At 39.6% G+C, this 22,163-nt stretch overlaps 3 protein-coding genes across 7 annotated transcripts in view; 2 read left to right on the forward strand and 1 right to left on the reverse strand.

The window, feature by feature from the left end:
- ralylb (RALY RNA binding protein like b) overlaps positions 1-2,119 on the forward strand; it is a 73,443-nt gene extending 71,324 nt beyond the window's left edge. For all 4 annotated transcript variants that reach the window (XM_058059845.2, XM_058059846.2, XM_078792285.1 and 1 more), the window contains one exon: positions 651-2,119. The gene's annotated coding sequence lies outside the window, so the exon portion shown is untranslated. The remainder of the gene's footprint in view (positions 1-650) is intronic.
- A 5,123-nt stretch (positions 2,120-7,242) lies between these two features.
- On the reverse strand, positions 7,243-9,403 carry rbis (ribosomal biogenesis factor). Of its 2 annotated transcripts, none has more exons than XM_058060350.2 (4): positions 9,285-9,403; positions 7,819-7,934; positions 7,628-7,744; positions 7,243-7,560 (listed from the first exon to the last, which is right to left on the reverse strand). In XM_058060350.2, exons 2-4 carry the CDS (start codon positions 7,927-7,929, stop codon positions 7,492-7,494), a joined length of 297 nt encoding a protein of 98 aa, XP_057916333.2. In that variant the 5' UTR covers positions 7,930-7,934; positions 9,285-9,403; the 3' UTR covers positions 7,243-7,491. The 2 variants fall into 2 exon arrangements, with proteins under 2 accessions (XP_057916333.2, XP_057916332.2); XM_058060349.2 differs by lacking the exon at positions 9,285-9,403 and adding an exon at positions 8,316-8,453.
- A 12-nt stretch (positions 9,404-9,415) lies between these two features.
- Positions 9,416-14,186, forward strand: LOC131108913 (carbonic anhydrase 1-like). The gene is made up of 7 exons (XM_058060348.2): positions 9,416-9,575; positions 9,716-9,913; positions 11,360-11,478; positions 12,369-12,461; positions 12,544-12,606; positions 12,684-12,839; positions 13,375-14,186. The coding sequence occupies exons 1-7, from the start codon at positions 9,494-9,496 to the stop codon at positions 13,492-13,494; spliced, it is 831 nt and encodes a 276-aa protein (XP_057916331.2). The 5' UTR covers positions 9,416-9,493; the 3' UTR covers positions 13,495-14,186.
- Positions 14,187-22,163: the final 7,977 nt, after the last annotated feature.

A 22,163-nucleotide genomic window follows, 5' to 3' on the forward strand; every position in this document is an offset into this window, starting at 1 on the left:
CCACAGGAGATGTCATGTTACATGTCGGTAACATGATACCGACATGATGTCGGTATCGGAAATATTGTTTTTTTTTGCAAAATAGCCAATATCGGACATCCCTAGTCAGCTGTTTGTTGTTAATAATTTAGCTTACATAGTCCATCAATAACAGTCATGTGCTCAGTCAGTTTGCTTAGCCAATACAATACGTTTAGTCATGTGATTACTGTTAGCATAGCTTAGCTTTGCGTATGCCAGCAATACACAGTTAGCTATTATTTATATAGCAAAACAACCCATATTGGTCATTGAATTATTCATAGCTTATTTTATCTCATCTTAATATAAACAAACTAAAAACCTCATCCTCGACAAACATCCGCGTCAAAAGCCTCCTGTTCCGCTCCTGCTTCCAATTTCATTTTCACTTTTTTAAAATTCTACCAGCAGCCTCCTCCTCCCTGCAAATCCCTAAGTCAAGGTCACGGGAGAAAGTGTGTGAGAAATGTTTTTCCTGTCAAGTCGACAGGAGAAAAACCTCAATAAATCGTGTCCGATGGGATTAGCAAGTGGCGTAGATATTTCGCAAAGCTAATCCTGGTCAGATTAACAACGGTCTAAATAGCGATCATGTCTCCTATTATGTGTTTGCTCTTCTCTCGCTTCAGGAAACCGTCCCGAAGTCGTCATTCCCTTCATGAGGCAGAAACAGAGAGGATCAGCGAGGTATCCTGATTTACGGACTTGAAGAGACGCCGACGACAAGTGGGCTGCAAATGTGACGTATGTAAAAAAAAAAACAACAAAAAAAAACCCAGTTTATTATTTTTTTTAAACTTGCTGTGCTATTATTGTGTCCAACGAGGATACTTGGGATATTTTACGTGGTTTTGTGTATGCGGAACACCGGGCACAGTATTATTTATTCACATTTTGTGCGTTTACAACTTCTCAACATTCGCTAAAAAGCTGCAATTCAACAACTTGGCCACTAGGTGGAGCATCTATGCCCTAAAACAGGGGTGTCCAAACTTTTTCTACAGAGAGCTGCATACTGAAAAATGATTTTTTGCTTTTTAAATTTACAGATATTTCACCTTTTTCATCTGAATATCAAGACTTTATTCACATATTTTGACTTTCTCATAATATTATAACTTTTTCCCAATCCAATTTTCCCAAAAATAATTATTCTCATCATATTACAACTTAAAATAATATATATATTGTTTTAAATATTTGAACTTTATTTAAAATTTCTCATAAGATTTTTTTTTGAGAGCAACAGGCTACCAAATTACTGCTCTTTTTTCTATTTTTGCAATTTTTTTTTCTTTTAATGTGCTGCGGACCACAAAAGGCTCCCGAGCCGCACTTTGGACACCCCTACCCTAATAGTACTCTGATCCATTTGTGTGCGTTGTGGTCATGTACAACCTTATAAGCTTCTTTTCTTTGCGATAACACTTCTATTTAAAGCTGTTGCGCTGTTGAATTCCATGTGATGATCTAATTCCCGATTTAAATCAGACGCTAATCGTTAGCTAATAGCTGTATCTCACTTGCTAACTAGAGTATTATTTATAGTCATCAACATACTGCACACCTGCCAGCTAATACTGAAACAGAGAAAACAAAGTATTCAACTGATTAATGGGTGTACCGGCCCTTTAAATGTGTCATAATGGATTCATGAGCAATCAGTTATTTACTTCAAATATTGTGGGGAAAAAAATGATATTAATTGCATTTGAAGTGGAAGAGTGGTCATTTTTATTCCGTTTTTAGCTCAACGTCCTTTCCCTGTGTAAGTAGTGGTTACCATGGAAACAGCAGCTAGACTCGACCTTCAATCAACGGCAGTATACGACAGCGTGTGTGTGTGTGTGCGACTTCGGGCCTTGTTAAGAGACGCGAAAAACTGTTGTATAGAGAAGACGAAAAAAATCAAAGCAAATGTACATTTTTTTGTATAAATATTTTTATCAAAAGGCATGTTTAATGTAACTTTGTATTTTCAGTTGATGTACAAAACAAAAGAAGAAGAAAGTTGTGGTATATCACCACATTATTAGACAGTTCATTCAGCCATTGTGTATATAACAATTTGTGTTCCGATGATTCAATAAAGTTTGTGTCACGTTTAATTAAACCAATGTTGTAATACAAAAAAAAGTGTTAGCGTTGGGGCTGTATCACAACATAAAACGGTATAAAAAGATACAAACCTTAAGCCATATAATGAAATACACTCTGAAATTGTACAGCACGTGTATTTATTGGTAACAATCTGGCAAACTTTTCTAATTGGATGTCGTTCTCCGAACATGTTGCTACTAAATCTTCAACAAACTGTAATGTAAAGGAAGATGTAGTCACCGATGCAATTCCGACACTCTTGTTTACACAGTTAGATGCTTTTATTTTGAAGGCCGGTAGTAAATCTTATACTATGAGTTGGGTTACAAGAACAAACGTGCTTCCCGTCTTCACTCAGAATATGAATGCCGTCATCCCGCCTTGTGAGAAGCGTTGAAGATACCACACGAGCATGCTAAACCAAGCTAACCCCGCTAGCTTCCATTCAACCTTGGCCGGTGTTTATCAGTTTTGTGGGGTAAAACCGATGTAAATGAGTCAATGTTTTTCTCATTTAAAGCGAAGGAAGAATGTTCCTCTCTCTGGCTCCCAAGTTGATGACGCACACTCGATACCCCAGCTCGGTGGTGGCTACATCGGAGGCCGGCCATTTTGTCATGCAAGGCTGTCCTTTAATAGACACGCAGATCAATATTCCATTGGGTCTTGGAATGAGGCTGGGATGGAGGACAGCAGCAAATTCATTTTATTCTCCTCTGAGTCAGATAGGGCATGATAGAACGTAGAGGAGAAGATGAGTAGTACAGTATTAGAAATGCATAGTGTGATGTCATTTTGTCTTTAGATATACAGTAATTTGTGGTTTATTGATTCTCGAGCCGACCGTGATGAGTAAATTTCTGCAAAGTAGGATTCCTTATTCATAAATTGAATGTTTTTGAGCATAGAAAATGTGTTTACCACCTTTTTAAATATTGATTTTAACATTATTTGAGCCCTCTAATCAATATTACGCTCATATTACCCAATATAGTACACATAATAACAGAATGTAAAACATTCATTCATTCATTCATTTTCTACTGCCTATCACAGCGTCCCATATAGACAAACAACCATTCACACTCACATTCATACCTATGGACAATTTGGAGTCACCAATTAACCTAGCATGTTTTTGGAATGTGGGAGGAAACATTCCTTAATATTCATTAAACTTTCAGACCGTGTTAGTTTTAGTAAATACATCTGCATCTTATACTTTTGTTGATGTGTGTCTTTATTTGAGGAGCCCAGAGAGGGGCTAACGTCATTGCAGCACCCCAATGAATGTGTTGCTCAGATGCAATACAGTATGGGAAAACTTTTAAGGAGTTTTTTTTAATATTCATATTGGTACATGTTTGTATATTTGAGTGTGAAGTTGCTGTATGATGACTTTAGTGACTGTTATATTGTTATAGTATACAATATTTTTATACACTATACCGTTATATACAATCACAGGGCACATATAGACAAACAACCATTCATACTCACTTTCATACCTATGGACAATTTGGAGTCGCTAATTAACCTAGCATGTTTTTGGAATGTGGGAGGAAACCGGAGTACCCAGAGAAAACCCACGCATGCACGGGGAGAACATGCAAACTCCACAAAGAGATATGGCCGAGGGTGGAATTGAACTCGTGTCTCCTAGCCCACCACAGTTAGACGAAATCTCCCACTTGCCTAGTTCACATGTGTACAATTCATTTTCATCCTAGTACTTTAATTATGAGCCTTAATTACCTGGTGGCCAACTATAGTATCAGAGCAGGAGTGTGTATGTGTGTGTGTGTGTATGTGTGTGTGTGTGTGTGTGAGAATGTTTCACAGTCTAACACAAAGCAAATGGGAGCAGCTGTGTGCAGTCACACCACTCACACGGCAGCCTAATGGTGTGTTGCAGACCCTGTCGGTCCTCATTAACCCCACGCTGTTACCTTCCTTTTATCATCACTGTGGAGAAATTGCTTCTAAAGGGTAGTAGAAGAGTATGTCTCCTGAAATACTACAAACTAAATCCATCAACAGGATAGAGCACAAAAACTCACTTATTGAATTGACTTTAATGCTTAGAGGCGAGCATTTATGTTCATTGTAACATTTTAGCATTGTAGCATTTTTGTACACATGCAAAATCGTGACGATCGTTCATGTTTTGCCAAATTATTTTTCACTTTTGAAACATGATAGGATGAGTGTAAATGCATGTCCGTTTAATCATTTTGGCCCACAATAGAAATGATGTGTCAGTCATGAACGAACGGGTCAAAAGAACTAGTTCTGTTTTTTTTGTGAACGGAATAAACAAGGTCACCGCCCCTAAAATCAGTTGCAAATGCTTTTTTTTTTGATTGACTGGAGAGTCAGTTCACCGTTCCCTTTGTAGGGCGGGATTATCTGCATGCTTGACTATCTTATCCTATCATTGTGCCTCGCTCTGTGAGTGGGTGGGTTTAGCTGACTGAAAGACCGAGTCATTCTCTCTGTCTCGGTCTTTCTGACGAGTTCTTTTGACCCGTTCGTTCATGACCGACACACCACTAAACTAACTGACCGACACTCGTCGGCTGTTCATTCATGACCGACACACTATATAAAAAATATATATATATAAAATATATCCTCCGGATCCGAACGTCTCAGCTCCCCGGTCCACAATAATAAAAATTATTATGACATATTATATATATATTATCATATATTATATATAATATATATTTAAAATATATATAAAATAATACTTTGTATTTATTATATATATTATAAATACATATAAAATGTGTATATATATATATATATGTAAAATAATATTTTTTATTATTATATATTGTTATAATACTTCAGATTTCAAGGTACATGATCAACGAACGAATCGTTCAACGGACGAATCCTTCAACGGACGAATCCTTCAACGAACGTGAACATGAGTGAACGGACTGACTCGACACGGCAGACCGGATCTACCAAAAATAACCCAAATTAATGAAATGAACGAATCTTTTTACTGAATGAACCGGAATGATCCGGTTCACTGAAATAAACGGGTTTGCTCACCACTACACAATAGCATTTAGTGTGAAATGTACATTCATGGAGAGCATCATTCCGAATAAATCATCTTAGTTTGTTGACACGTGATAACTTATAACGCTTTGTCTCTCAGTGAATGCTAATCTCGTCTCTGAGCATTATACATATCAGTGTCTTTGTCTCGTATTTTTGATGCATAGCGTGTAAGATAATTAGTATTTGATGAATTGCGTTAATGTAAATTCTATTCTGACGGCACGCATGCTGCCTCCGGGGGGTTTGACGGCGCATCGTAGGGATGAATGCTGAGAGAAACGACAAGCGGTAACTGTTCAGCTTGTAAAATGTCAGATGAAATGGTGCAACCTTTTTGGAAAGGTTAACCATAACAAGGATGTGTGCTGTGTAACCCCTACAGAAAAGTGATGATGAAGGCATCCGAGGAAGAAGTAAATGTGCCAAGCATTAGTAAGATGACGTGGAGGTAATATTACTACATTTGGCAACACACCTGCTGGGGCCAATATGTGCAGAGCCAGGAAAGTTAATGTTATAAACGAAGGCATTCGGTGTCATGGATGATGGATGGCGAGGACCTCTATACGTCAGTTTACAGCGTTGTATCCGGATATTTTCAAGCAGGTAACATTTACACTCAATTTTAGCGACATTAGCTCAATTTTTAATGACATTTAGCATTAGCCTGACAAGCTAACACAAGTGGCAACCTTCGGTCATGTTTTGATTTTGCGACATTCTATGTGTTTGGCTGGGTTTTTTTAAGCTGCCATTTGATGTTGAGCCAGTTTTTGACTATATATGATGTATAAGAGTGACATTTTATCAAGTTTATCTATTATATTTCTTCTAGCCACCAAGCTAACTCGCAGGTAACATTTACACTCAATTTTAACGACATTTAGCATTCGCCTGACAAGCTAACACAAGTGGCAACCTTTGGTCATGTTTTGATTTTGCGACATTCCTTTTTGGTTGTTTTTTTTTAGCTTCAAATTGATGTTGAGCCAATTTTTAACTATATGTGATAGATAAACTAGATAAAATGTGACTGTTATACATTATGTTTCTTCTAGCCACCAAGCTAGCTCGCAGGTAAGATATCCATTCAATTTTAGCGACATTAGCATTAGCCTGACAAGCTAACACAAGTGGCAACCTTTGGTCATGTTTTGATTTTGCGACATTCCATTTGTTTGGTTGAGTTTTTTTAGCTTCCACTTGATGTTGAGCCAAATTTTCAGTATATTTGATAGATAAACTTGATAAATTGTCACTCTTATACATTATATTTCTTCTAGCCACCAAGCTAGCTCGCCACTAACTAGCTACAGCTGTTATCGCTATCGTTCATGTTATCTTAAAAACTGCTGTTCCTGCTTACCACTAGATGGCGCCAGAGTACCACCACTGGTACTCGCACAACACTTTATGAATATGGAGTTGTTTGGGGGTTTTAAATTAAACCATCTATCCTACATTACTTCTGGATCGTTTCTAAATGTGCCTTTAATTGGAATATTCAAATTCATGTAGCCCAAATCTAGTGGAATTAATATTTTATGTGACGAGACGCTAGGGTGCACATTGCACATTACATCCAAATGTGTCAACAACAAAATTCAATTTGGACCAAACCCTCTCTCTCTCTCTTAGTGTTGCACAACATTTAACAAACGTGACATTCTACCTTGAGTTACATGAAGCGCTTTTTGACCTTACTGTTTATTCCAAGGAGGAGTACCTCTTTTGAATGTGAGTGCAACATTTCACAGAGCAGAAAGCCATTAATCCATGGGAGAGGAGAGGAGGCTTCTCCTTGTAGAATGGATGTGTGGGAGTGAACGGACACACACTCCTAAAGAGTGACGTTTAGTTGTGTCGCAGTGAGACGTGTTGGAGGAGGGAGGGAGGGTGACATGCTTCAAATAGGCCCTTCCATTCCTCATTGGGATTCTGGTAGCTTTCTCCAATGTACACAGGTTGCCATATGAATGTGGATAAACCCGCCCACAGCACCACCCTGTGGACATTGACGAGTATTGCAGTCAAACAGACAGTATACTTGCTTTATTTACATTACAAATGTCAGCTTTTCCAGCGCTTTAGAGTTTAATAATGAGAAAATGTTATTGGAATGATGAAGTTGATTTAAAAATAAGCTTAATTGTGTTTCCTTATAGTAGCATGACAATAAATTATAGGAAATTTACAAGTTTTACATGATTTATTGTTCTACTTAGTCATCTGTAGGGAAACCACAACTATTCCCTTAGCTATCAGGTAACATAGCTACATTATAATAGAGTATCATAGCTGAGAGAAGAGCTGAGCAGCGTTGTCAACGTTCACAGATTCCTTTGGCGGCTCTTTGGCAATCTAAGAGAAAGAAATTTCAGCAGATTATATCAACAGATACGACCCGACCACCGAATCGTAATCTCACCGGCGTTTGTTTCTTTGGTTCTGGAGCCACGCTTTTGGAAACGCTAATCACATCCCTCTGGACCTCAGAGAAGATCTGATTGAGGTTCTCCACCTTCTCGTTCTTCACTGCGTTGATCTGCGGAGGCACAGGTTACACTGGAGCACTAACACAAAAATGTGATTTAATATCGTAATTATAAATAAGCTTACATGTTTGAGCGTCGTCCTCACGGGTTTTGCTTTGTTTTTAGCCTTCATGTGCATGCTGGCCACTTGGAAGACATTTGTCTGTTTTTTGACCCTTTGCTTGTTTTTGCCCATGTTGTCTGGTTGGAGAGTAAATCAGTCATTTATGTCTTACATATTCATAAATACTGTAAACAATCAGATCAAAACAGTTCTATGTAAAATACAGTAATATTCAGATGGTTATACAAGAACATTATATAAATATTCTAGTAACGCAACGTGGTTTTATTCATGATCTACTCTACACTAAATTTAAAACACAAATACAAGTATGACATCATATCGGGAAACACATGGAGTAATGCTACATGCTAACATTCCATTTAACTGCATGTTATTTTTATCTTTTATTGAACAAAGCTGGTGATTATTTACGTGTCACCGGTGCTAGAGCGCATTTAATTGCTCTGTAGTTGTTCATTAAGAGAGAAATACATATGAATCTGTACTTTACGTACCTATCGGCGTGGACACGTTGGTGTTTATATTCCGGAGAGCTAAGCGTCCATTATGGATGACGTCATCATTACAAGACCGTCAACAGGAGGATTTCTTGCTCGGTGAGTACATTTTCTTTCGCTCATTAATGTATTTTTTTTTAAATAAAAAAGTTAACCAGCTCGCTTATTGTGTTTATAAGTAGTTGTTACAATATTTTCGCGGAATAACCGTCAAAACATGTTACCATTATTGTGAAACCCGTATCGAAGGGGCGCTACAAAATGTCGATATTTAATTAATTTTAATGTATGTCATGTGACTTTTAACGAACCCTTTTGTATTCCCAATTAATTTAATGTGTGTTAATTGTTATTAGAAATTCAATTCAGACTTTAAGGATAACGGTTGTACATTATTGTGCTCAGGAAGTTGAGATTGGTGACTTCCTGTTTAAATGCGCATCAAAATAAATGCTAGTTTGTGTACAACTGCTCCCAAAATGTCCGTGTATATTTTAATGGAGTTAAGTATATTAATTTAATTGTTGAATATATGATAGTGTATGAGTATATTGTGATATTTTACTATTTTACAACAGTATTATCTTACTATTTACTGTGATTTCCTTAGCCGCCTGCAGGTGTCACTGTAGCACCACCACAGTCTATGGATTATGCGTTCACTCATAGCAACCTATGGAATGATTAAACGTCAAGGCTTTGAAGCATATAACAATTCAAAGACTGGACTTTCTTCACCTCCGTAAACATCTATTTCACTCGGGACAGCTTTATTTCCCTCATACCGACAACACTCGGGAGACCTATTGTTGTGGATCTACTCCATTTAAAGGCACGTAGGTGGCATACGTATAACAGAGTAGAGAGACGGCGTCATAAAGAAGGTGGAAGCCGAACCATTCTGTCATGCAGAACCGTGCAGTTCGGATATCGGTGCAAGAGTAACGAATGAAAGCATGGTTGTAACTTCCGTTATTGCAGTATTTTGTGGGTTCGGGTTGGGTTTTCACTGTGGATTTATTGTAGGAGACAGAAAAGCTACTATCGATCCACTGAATCCAGACTTGTGTCGCTGAGTGGACTCGGCTCCGGTCCTCCGTATTTATAAGGCGGCTTCAGTAAGGGAGGGGGCGAGTGGGGGTGCATACATATATATACAAGCGTCCAGCTGCCAGATGGGGGCTTTACTGCAGCAGCTCTTGCAAAACCTCATTGGTCCAAAAATGGCTCATGCATGGGGATACGCTGCGAATAACGGTAATTATTATTATTATTATTATTATTATTATTATTATTATTGGATTCTAAGCAATTAAAGCTTGCAGGTGGATTATTTTTGCAATATGAATAAACTCAGATGTGATATTCTGCATGAAACATATTTTGTCCCTCTTCAGGACCAGACAAATGGGTGGATTCTTTCCCCATCGCCAACGGACCGCGTCAGTCCCCCATTGACATCGTACCGGGCCACGCGTCCTACGACGGCGGGCTGAAGCCGCTCAACCTCAAGTACGACCCGTCCACCTGCCTGGACATCCTCAACAATGGCCATTCCTTCCAGGTCACCTTCACGGATGACACCGACAGCTCCAGTGAGTACCGCAGCATGCAAGCAGCTTGTGTGTGTGACGTCATACAGTGCAGGGAAAATAATATAAACATAGCATTCATAAAAATGCATGCGTGATTTCATTGTGTACCAATATTTGTACAGTGAGCACTCAGTTTTTGCTGCTGGGTAGCTGAATAGACGGTAGAAGAGGGAGAATGGTGGTTCATTCCAAGAACAAAGCAGACCTCTGCAGCAAATTAGGACAAAAGCACAAAAAATATATTTGAGGCGCTAAAATAAAATAACATTTGACAATAATATGTGAAATAATATGAGAATTAGTCACAAGTAAATGATGAATGAACCAAAAATCAGACTATTGCAAGAATAAAATCATCATTTTAAAGGGTGGGGGAGGGGGGGACCTAAAAACAAAAACAGTCCCCAAATAAAGTAATAATAATCTTGCCAAATAAAATAATATAGTTAATATTATATCTTCAATGATTAATTGGAATAGCATGAGACAAAGGTCACCCTTTTATGACAATAATGTGGAACTATGACATGAATTACATTATGCGAACGTAAATATTCTACTATTACGGGAATAAAGTAGTCATTTTAAAAAATGAATAAAATGAAATAATTCCATCATAATATGGTGGCAATGTTCAGTAAGGATTTTATGGGAATGAAGATGTAATTTTATTAAATAAAATGTATATATTACAAGAATAAAGTTGAATTTTTTACATTTATTATTATTATATTATTATTAAAATTTAAATATATAATTTTAGGAAATTAAATCATTTTATGAGAATGAAACATTACAAGAATAAAGTAGTATTTCTATGGGATTATAATAGCAATAATCATTTTAAGAAGAGAAAAAAGTATTAATGTTATGAGGGAAAAAAAAGATGATGATGAAATATTATGCTGAGAGTAAAGTCCAAATATTTCAATAAAAGATGGAATTTTATAATTTTATGACAATTTATGACTTTACTATTTAGTGTCGCCTCTAACAGATGCTTGCAGAATTTCTGTTGTCGTTATTAAAAGATGGCCCACCCTCCTTTTGTCCAGATTAGATGTGTGTGTAGAGATTACGGTTACATAATCTACTCGGGATGGTTTAGTGCAAATAGAAACACAGAATAAAAGAAACGATGGTGGAAGATCTTTAAGGGGATCCCTGTTTCCCGTTTTCGCCGAGTGACATTTAGTCACGCATCATGTGTGTGTGTGACAGATATTTAATAAAAGATCAGACGTGTGTTGTAGTAGAGGAAGCTAGCGTGTTTATAAATAGCCGCATGACGTAACAGGATGTTACAATTCAAGACTTGACCCCCCGCAGGTGAATAGCAGGAGGAAGTGGCCTCCCGGGAAAGACGGCCGTCTGCCGCTGTCACCCTTATATTCCGTCTAGGGACTTCTCATTGGCGCTCACTCTTTATGTTTTTGTCCCATGCAGTTCTGACCGGCGGTCCCATCTCGGGTGTGTACCGGCTCAAGCAGTTCCACTTCCACTGGGGGGCTTCTGACGACAGGGGCTCCGAGCACACGGTGGCCGGGAACAAGTACCCCGCTGAGGTTAGGATACTCTGCGTGATGGGTGTCTAATCTGATATCATGAGGACGGATGAAGTAATCCGCTTACTTGACAAAACATGCTTTTGGGTTTATTTCGGCTTTCCATCATCTCCCCCCCTTTCTTCCAGAATTACCATCACTGTTATTGTGCCTTTTCCTGAAATGACTTTTTTCTGACTTTTGATTGGCTAAAATGAGATTTAGGGGAAAGTGCAAAATCAAAGTAATACCAATCAAGAATCTTGATAATCAAGCCACAGATTTATTGCACAGTTGTTGCACATTATGGCTTTGCAGTGGGGGTAAATTCCTGCTTATTTCCACCCAAAACACATGTACAGTACCTCTGTACATACAAGTCAATTGATTGACAAATTGTGGTGCCGTTCCTGTTGACGGTACACAGTCTACATTCTGTGGTACTCTGGAAGATTGTTTTTAATTAAAATAAAATGATATTGAAGACATGTCAGTTTCTTAAAGAGCACGAGTTAATGACGGCATCATATAATTAGCATATTTGACTCGGATGTATGTTAATAAAATTTTAATGGATGCAATGGGAGGCAAAAAAAATTGCAAAATAAACATTAAAAGCAAGACAAAAATTAATCCGTCTTGCTACATCTTCTTATTCTCTGACAGACCAGGTAATTTTGAGTTCCAATCCCATCTACTGTACTGTACAGCATTGTAACCACAAACTACACTCATATTCGGTGCCATTATAATGTGTTCATGAGCAGTGGCAAACGGGTAGCAAGTCAATGTATCATTGGCGAGCCTCCACATGTCATTGAATGTATGGCGAGCCACTTCGGTAGCACTTGGTGTAAAATGTTTGAGAACGATTGTGTTGATTCATGTGGCGTTCTTGGTCCGATCCACAGCTTCATCTGGTGCACTGGAACACCAAATACGCCAGCTTTGGCGAAGCTGCTAGCAAACCAGACGGACTTGCTGTCGTGGGAGTTTTCTTGCAGGTTAATATACAAAAACAAACATAATTTGTACATGTATTATGATTATATCTTGATTAAAATGTTTCTTTTTCACTCCTTTCAGATTGGTGATGAAAATGCCAGCCTCCAGAAGGTTCTGGATGCCTTCAGTGCCATCAAGACTAAAGTATGATACCCATATTGTCATGTTCAAGTTCAAATATTTAGATTAAAAGATGAAAAAAAGATTATTTTTTTTTTTAGGGCAAGCAGACCACCTTCCCGGGATTCGATCCCGCCACCTTGCTCCCCCCTTGCCTGGACTACTGGACCTATGACGGCTCCCTGACCACTCCCCCTTTGCTGGAGAGCGTCACCTGGATCGTTTGCAAGGATCCTATCAGCGTCAGCTCGGCGCAGGTACGACGACACACGTCTCTGCGTTAGCCTAACTTAAGCTAGCGTACTTAAACAGATAAATACTGTCATTTTATTGACCTAACGTTGTAAAATACAAACATTAGAGATACGAGCATCCGTGTTGGGAAACAAAATAACAACATTGGACAAATTTATGGAAGTATATTTTTATGCATAGCACAAATGACAGTGCCAACTAGTGGCCTGGCATGCGTATTACAGCATCATTTTTGCAGGTCTCTATGAATAGCCATTATTTGGACAAGGTTGTTGTCATGTTAGCGTGACCGTTACTAATGGAAGAAGTGCATCATGGGAGATCCAGGACGTAACCTTGGGATGTTACCGAAGTTCTGTCCAGAAGTAATTGGACGGCCTTTCATATTCTCCCGGGATGAAAAGCATTTGGACAAGTGGTTATAAGCGTAAACATAACCCCGTTGCGACTCCGCGCGGACGCCACCGCAAAACTAGCCGCGAGTCAGCGACTCTGGACGTGAGTGACAGTCACAGACGTGTCATGGTCTCTCCACAGATGGCCAAATTCCGCAGCCTGCTTTTCACCGCCGAGGGTGAGGCCGAGTGCTGCATGGTGGACAACTACCGTCCCCCGCAGCCGCTCAAAGGTCGCCAAGTCCGCGCTTTCTTCAAGTGAGCATGTTCTTACCCCTCCCACACCCACTTCCCTCCCCCCACCCCCCTCTCTTTTTAGTCCTGGAATTACAGTGCGCACCAAAGCTCACGTATCTCCACCTCCGTCCAATATTCCCGACATGGAATTTGATTCCAGTTGATTGAAAGCCCTGTGGAGCACTTAGCAGGGGGGGTCACTATGCAGGAAAGAAGCCAGCATCTTTTTTTGGGGGAGTTCTCAGGACGCTAAACGTGGACCAGACGTTGGCCGCCGGCGTTGCACGACTGACCCGCTTATCGATTTATCGGATTCTCACACATCCATCACGACAGGACACCAGGGGCGCCAGGCTAACGCTTCGCCACTGGACGTCCCCCAAACCTGCCTATGTCTCACCCTGTTGTGTTTTTATTCCATTTTGTGTAAATGATGTGAACGTGTCAAAGAAAGTGTGTCACAAAGCTGAAAAAGCGCACAATCAACACAGCCAAGAAGACGAGATGCTGCCAAACGACAAAATTACACGCTCAGTTTATGAGTTAGAAATAACATCTCCCCACTGCTTTTCATCCTGAATCATTATGAATAAGAAAAGATTGTAATTCATTGTATTTTTAAGGAAGAAAAATGCCTTATTGTGCCAGTAGTTGTGTGTTATCCTATTTTGGAAGTGGATACTTGACCAGTGGAATAAATCTATTTTAAAACTTAAACCAGTGCCTTCTGTTTTCTTTATTGGTACTAAGATAAGATTGTCTGATATTCATGAAATGATGACATAATGTACGCCAGCAAGGTACAATACCCCTGTGTTGTACTGTTGCTTCCATGCAACATTTAGCATGCTAACATTAGCATTGCTAGCATGCTAAATGCTGTTTTCATGAGTAGAAACTTCATGAGTAGAAACCTATATAAGCACTTAGTGCTGTCATGTCAGGTGTTACCATGTTAGTGTTAGCATGCTAATATTAGCATTGTCTGATAGTCATGAAATGATGACATAATGTACGCCAGCAAGGTACAATACCCCTGTATTGTACTGTTGCTTTCATGCAACATTTAGCATGCTAACATTAGCATTGTTAGCATGCTAAATGCTGTTTTCATGAGTAGAAACCTATATAAGCACTTAGTGCTGTCATGTCAGGTGTTACATGTTAGTGTTAGCATGCTAATATTAGCATTGTCTGATAGACATTAAATGATGACATAATGTACTGTATTGTACTGTTGCTTCCATGCAACATTTTGCATGCTAACATTAGCATTGTTAGCATGCTAAATGCTGTTTTCCTGAGTAGAAACCTATATGAGCAATTAGTGCTGTCATGTCAGGTGTTACCATGATGGTGTTAGCATGCTAATATTAGCATTGTCTGATAGACATGAAATGATGACATAATGTATGCCAGCAAGGTACAATACCCCGTGTATTGTACTGTTGCTTTCATGCAACATTTAGCATGTTAACATTAGCATTGCTAGCATGCTAAATGCTGTTTTCCTGAGTAGAAACCTTTATAAGCACTTAGTGCTGTCATGTCAGGTGTTACCATATTAGTGTTAGCATGCTAATATTAGCATTGTCTGATAGACATTAAATGATGACATAATGTACTGTATTGTACTGTTGCTTCCATGCAACATTTTGCATGCTAACATTGGCATTGTTAGCATGCTGAATGCTGTTTTCCTGAGTAGAAACCTATATGAGCAATTAGTGCTGTCATGTCAGGTGTTACCATGATGGTGTTAGTATGCTAATATTAGCATTGTCTGATAGACATGAAATGATGACATAATGTACTGTATTGTACTGTTGCTACCATGCAACATTTAGCATGTTAACATTAGCATTGCTAGCATGCTAAATGCTGTTTTCCTAAGTAGAAACCTCTATGAGCAATTAGTGCTGTCATGTCATTAGTGCTGTCATGTCAGGTGTTACCATGTTAATGTTAGCATGCTAATATTAGCATTGTCTGATAGACATGACACTATGACATAATGTACGCCAGCAAGGTACAATACCACTGTATTGGGCTGTTGCTTCCATGCAACATTTATCATGCTAACATTAGCATTGTTAGCATGCTAAATGCTGTTTTCACAAGTAGAAAACTATGTAAGCACTTAGTGCTGTCATGTTAGTGTTAGCATGCTAATATTAGCATAGTAACAATTTTTGACATTTTCCTAAGTATTAACCCATACAGACACTTAGCTCCACCATGCTGGGTGTTGCTTGTTAGCATTCTAATGTTGACAGCATAGCATTTTTGCCGTTTTCATAAACTTCATGCTAGCTTCACCTCTTCTGCTTTGACACTTGCACCTTTCCTGCCTCTCTAACCTCTCTGCTCTTCAAGTAAAACCTTTGCTATGTATCTTAAAAGCTAACCTAGCTTCTCCACAAGCACAAGGACATGTTTTACATGCCGTAAGTCATTAAAAAGGTTGGCAACTTGGCGCTAAAGCTAAAGATAGATACTTGTGCTGGCTATTTAACACTATTCCTGTTATCCTGATATTTAAAACCCCTCACAACGTCGACTTAAAGCTAACAAATGCTTTCTTTGTGCTGTGTATTTAAAAATGTGATCATCGGGGAGTTATAAATGTCATCACGTGGGGGCCCCGCTAACCTCCGGGATATACCACATCTGACCCTCTGATACAGCACTTGACCTCTCACCTCGGTGACAACAACTGACAGGAACATGAGAGCTATTTTAGTCAACACCTAACTTGCAGCATGGGTGTAAAGTCCTTTACTCAGCACACTGCTAGCACTAGCGCCCTCAATACGGACATCATGTTTAATAACACAAGATGCAACGTATCAGGAAACAACGGCGTTGATAACTTTCTGCGGTTAAACAAGTGGCGTCGCTTGAGTTTTTATCTTCGCGCTAACTCATCAAAGCGTGACAAAACGATGCCAATCAGACGTCGCTAACGCTTGTCACTCAACAGTCCAGTTAGATTGGAGTTTAATATCTTTGTAAAACACAAAAAACAACACAGATTGTTAGTTTGCGCTAGCTTGCTTACTTTTGTTTTGCGTCTTTATGAGCAAAAATGAGGCTATGATGAATGATAATTAAAGCTACTGCCGCTAATGTTAGCCTCAAATATTAGCGTTAAAGCTAGCACACACCTAAAAACCAAATAATCTTACTACTAAATAAGACAAGTTGACCTCAAAAGTGACGCTTGCCCTTTAAGGAATTTTTTTTTTCTTCTCTGGGTGTTCTAGCAAGAGAACACAAGCTAGCATGATCCAGCTAACATTGCATTATTTCGATGATAAAACCCTCTAAAAAAAACTTCAACCAGGTTTTATCATATTTTCTTGTTTTATATACATGCTGTCCTCATGCATTAACAGGTACATTGATTATAACATGTATTTTAATGATTTTAAACATTACCGGAACTACTTTCCTAGGCGTAGTGATTTCACAATGCTGTGGCTGTGTCTTCCAGCACAACACTTGTTGATGCATCTTTTTGAGTCTTTGTGGCGAAATTGAGCGCCAATGGTATCCGCTCTTCTGTCTGTCCCTTTGCTTTGAGGCGTTGTGAGGCGTCGTATTACTCCGCCGGATAAACGTTGTTTTTCACGTTAGCTGCTACATTAACAATATCGCTGTATCTTGGTTAAAATCCAAGTCAATTATGTATTGTATATGTATATGTTAGGCCTGCATCATCGTAATAGGTGCCTCCCATGACGGCTAGCTCATGCTAACTCATTTACGGGATAGTGGATTATGGGCAAAATACCAAAAAGAGGTGCAGTTTTCCTGTAAATTAGCATGCTAACAGGGATATAGTGCTTCACGTTAGCGCTTTCTTTTTTTTGTGGTTTGAAAAGAGCAGCAAAAAAATGTGCTAGCGGACATGTACTTCTGTGCTAAGCTACTGTATGACAAATAAAAAATAAAAAATTGCAATTAAAACAATTAAAAATAATGATAATTAAACACAAATTCTTCATAATAATATTATACACTGCAATTATAATAATGTAGTAGTATTATTTATAATTATATGAATTTCAATTATTTGTGCAGTTATATAATCAAGCAAAAAAAAGTCCATATAGAGAAAATGCATTACAATTATTATTGTTATTATGAAATGAAGTGTGGTTAATTTTGCCTACTGTCTTGTTATCACACTGACGCTGCATTTTTGTGTGTGTGTGTGTGTGTGTGTGTGTGTTTTTAATCTGTTGTGACAGCTGGATGACCTCGCTGTGGCACGTCATGGTACACACACGCATACACACACACACACACACACACGTGGCCTCTTTTTTTTTCGACACCTCACCAACTGATGCAAAGGTCATTTTTACAAGGTCAAAACATTAGCTACACTGGACTGGACACACAAATGCCGATGTTTACATGGATTTTATTGATGCACACACACACACACACACCCTGTGGGCTATCGGACATCTTGTTGCTTCATCCAGTCATGTCAGTCATGTGTGTGTGAGACATGACACTAGCGTGTGATTATCAAGCAGGCTTTCAGTGTCTTCCTTTTGCTAAAATAGTTCACATATTTTGCTAGCTTTGTTAGCTTAAAAGCATGCTAAGAAAAGTCAATTGTTTGTCGGTTTGAGTCAATTGTTGGACGTATCACAGCATATCACAGCAAGCACGCCCGTTCCTTCCTTTCACACTATTGTGCTGCCGTGTGAGATACCGCTAGCCAGAAAGACGTGTTTGATTCCATATCTCTACTGCATGGACGCCCGCATGCCCAATCTCACTGCCATCAGTTCACTAGTGTCTCCGCAGTTCACACTTCTTGCTTTTCTTTTTTCATTTTTTTGTCTTCCGAGTCCTCCCACGCAACAATCAGGGTTTTGATTTATTGTGTCCCCTGAGCTCAATGTCTTCCACCTGTCTCAAATAATCCAGAATTCATCCCTACCTGTCTTCCCTCCATTTCCAACCAAAGCTCCCATCTGTGTCCAATAAATCAGGTTCTTGCTGTCCTCATGTCTTCCACCTGTGTCAGATCAATCAGTTTGCTCCTCTGTCCAATAAGACAGGAGTCTTCTGATGTCCTACCTGTGTTCAACCAACTAGTTCTTCAACTGTGTCCAACATTTTTACTTATTTCCTGTCTTCTAATGTCCTACCTGTGTTGAACCAACTAGTTCTTCCACCTGTGTCCAACATTTTTACTTATTTCCTGTCTTCTAATGTCCTGCCTGTGTTGAGCCAACTCGTTCGTCCCTTGTCTTCCACCTGTGTCCAACATATTAGCTCCTTTCCTGTCTTCTAATGTCCCACCTGTGTCGAACCAGTCGGTTTTTCACCGGCGTTCCTGTGTCCAACACTATTACTTATTTCCTGTCTTCTAATGTCCTACCTGTGTCGAACCAACCAGTTCTTTACTTGTCTTCCACCTGTGTCCAACATATTAGCTCCTTTCCTGTCTTCTAATGTCCTACCTGTGTCGAACCAGTCGGTTTTTCACTGTCTTCCACCTGTGTCCAACATTGTCGCTTATTTCCTGTCTTCTAATGTCCTACCTTTGTCAAACCAACCTGTTCTTTACTTGTCTTCCATCTGTGTCCAACACAATTACTTATTTACTGTCTTCTAATGTCCCACCTGTGTCGAACCAACTAGTTCTTTGTCTTCCATCAGTGTCCAACATTATTACTTATTTCCTGTGTCTAACCAGTCAGTTTTTCACTGTCTTCCATCTGTGTCCAACATATTAGCTCCTTTCCTGTCTTCTAATGTCCTACCTGTGTCAAACCAGTCGGTTTTTCACTGTCTTCCACCTGTGTCCAACATGTTGCTTATTTCCTGTCTTCTCATGTCCTACCTGTGTTGAGCCAACTCGTTCTTCCAACTGTGTCCAACATATTAGCTCCTTTCCTGTCTTCTAATGTCCTACTTGTGTCAAACCAACCAGTTCTTTACTTGTCTTCCACCTGTGTCCAACATTGTTACTTATTTCCTGTCTTCTAATGTCCTACCTGTTTCGAACCAACCAGTTCTTCAACTGTGTCCAACACTATTCCTTATTTCCTGTCTTCTAATGTCCCACCTGTGTCGAAGCAACCTGTTCTTTACTTGTCTTCCACCTGTGTCCAACATTATTACCTATTTCCTGTCTTCTAATGCCCCACCTGTGTCTAACCAACCAGTTCTTCAGCTGTGTCCAACACTATTCCTTATTTCCTGTCTTCTAATGTCCCACCTGTGTCAAACCAAGTAATTCTTCCCTTGTCTTCCACCTGTGTCTAAACATGTTATTAGTTAAATGAACTATTATTATATTATATAAAAAAAACACAATTTTTGCTGGACTTGCAGGTGTGTGTAATGTAGTGTCCTGTTGCTAGGTCTCCCATGCTACTGTATTGACACTTTGGGTCATGTGACCAGACGGGGGTTATTGAAGGTGACCTTCCTATGTTGGGAGAGAGGAGGACTTAAGCCTCAAACTGAGATGCATGGCTGCATCCTTCCAACAAGAAACCAAAGTGGACCAACACTGGTCTTCGTGTGAAAGTCCTGTTGGGGACTTTTGGTCCAAACACGTCCACACCTCGTTATATAAGTGTTCATGTTTGTCAGTTGGCGCCTATAGCTCCTCTCCTATCAGTGCACCACCACGTTAGCCCATTAGCCTGATAATCAAGGAGCACGGGTGTGTCCCAAAAGGAACCTCCTCCATCTGAAGAAAGAGTCTATTCAGCGACGCCTCCCAAGCAAAGTGCGTTTAAACACAACAATCACATTCATTGACTTATTACCTCCTCCCTCCTCCTCCTCCTCCTCATTCATTGCACCTTCATCCTGCAAGAGGGTTCAGATTTGTCTTCATGCTCCCGTGCTCTTACTGCTCTGCGGGACAGATAGACTTACTCACGGGCGTAGGGTTTCCTGCACACACACACACACACACACACGTGTCACATTACCATCTCACTGCTAAAAGCTGCATTTTAAAACCACACAGCTTCCCTTTGTCGTGCAGGGGTACCTAATGAAGTGGCCCGTGTCGTCAGTCATCACAGATGCTGCAAGATGGCGGCACAAGATGCTGATGATGGTGATGTAACATGCTGTTATGTAAGCAGCCCCAAAAAAAACAACAACAAATGTTTACAAAAGAGGAGGGGGCGTGCAGATTATCATCATTTCCCTCCGGGTTAAAGTCACATGATTTGTGTTTGTTTATATCGGAAAGAATAAGAACAAACATTCATTCATTTTGTACCGAGGGTTGCGAGGGTGCTGGAGCCTATCCCAGCTGTCTTCGGGTGAGAGGTAACTTAAGATGTTGATCACAAGTGCCCGCAAGGCATGCTGGGTAGCCCAGCGGCAACAACAATATTCATTCATTCATTTTCTACCGCTTATCCTCACAAGGATTGTGGGGGGTGCTGGAGCCTATCCCAGCTGTCTTCAGGCGAGAGGCGGGGTACACCCTGGACTGGTGGCCAGCCAATCACAGGGCACATATAGACAAACAACCATTCACACTCACATTCATACCTATGGACAATTTGGAGTCGGCAATTAACCTAGCATGTGGGAGGAAACCGGAGTACCCGGAGAAAACCCACGAATGCACAGGGAGAACATGCAAACTCCACACAGAGATGGCTGTGGGTGGAATTGAACTTGGGTCTCCTCCTCCTGAGTCCTGCGTGCTAACCACTCGCCCGCTGTGTCTGATAAGTCACTTTTACTGCCAATGCTGATGGTGATGATGTTTTTTATTGTTTTCTTTTTATTTTTGCTTTATTTTCTTTGAATTTTTTTATTCAGAAACATCCCAATTTTGCTTGTTTTTCTTGTGTTGATTTTTTCTTTTTTTAAATATTTTTTTTACCTTTTAAAAAAAAAAATTAAATCCAAAACTCCATCTTTATTTCACCCACCTGATTCCCTATTCATCTCATCCATGAATTTAAGCCCCTATCAACACAAACACATACACTAACTGATAAAGTTCCCATAGCCTGTAGACGGTGGTTAGCACGCAGGCCTCACAGCTAGGAGACCCGAGTTCAATTCCAACCTCGTCTATCTTTGTGCGAAGTTTGCATTTTGTTAGGGTTGCGTGGATTTTCTCCGGGTACTCCGGTTTCCTCCCACATTCCAAAAACATGCTAGGTTAATTGGCAACTCCAAATTGTCCATAGGTATGAATGTGAGTGTGAATGGTTGTTTGTCTATATGTGCCCTGTGATTGTATATAACAGTATAGTGTATAAAAATATTGTATATAACAATATAACAGTCACTAAAGTCATCATACAGCAACTTCACACTGAAATATACAAACATGTACCAATATGAATATAAAAACCCTCAACTCCATACTGTATTGCATCTCAGCAACGCATTCATTGGGGTGCTGCAATGACGTTAGCCCCTCTCTGGGCTCCTCAAATAAAGACACACATCATCAAAAGTATAAGATGCAGATGTATTTACTACACTAAAACGGTCTGAAAGTTTAATGAATGTTAAGGAATGACGACCAGTCCAGGGTGTACCCCGCCTGGGGTAGGCTCCAGCATCACTTGTGACCCTTGTGAGGATACGCAGTACAAAATGAATGAATGTTTTCTGCATTTTTTTTTACACATTGAAGTAATGAAGTCACTAATGAAGCCCCTGAAGGTA

This window comes from Doryrhamphus excisus, linkage group LG7 (genome assembly GCF_037039965.1).
Source record: "Doryrhamphus excisus strain RoL-2023G ecotype Guam linkage group LG7, RoL_Dexc_Guam_v1.1, whole genome shotgun sequence".
Classification (NCBI taxonomy): domain Eukaryota; kingdom Metazoa; phylum Chordata; class Actinopteri; order Syngnathiformes; family Syngnathidae; genus Doryrhamphus; species Doryrhamphus excisus.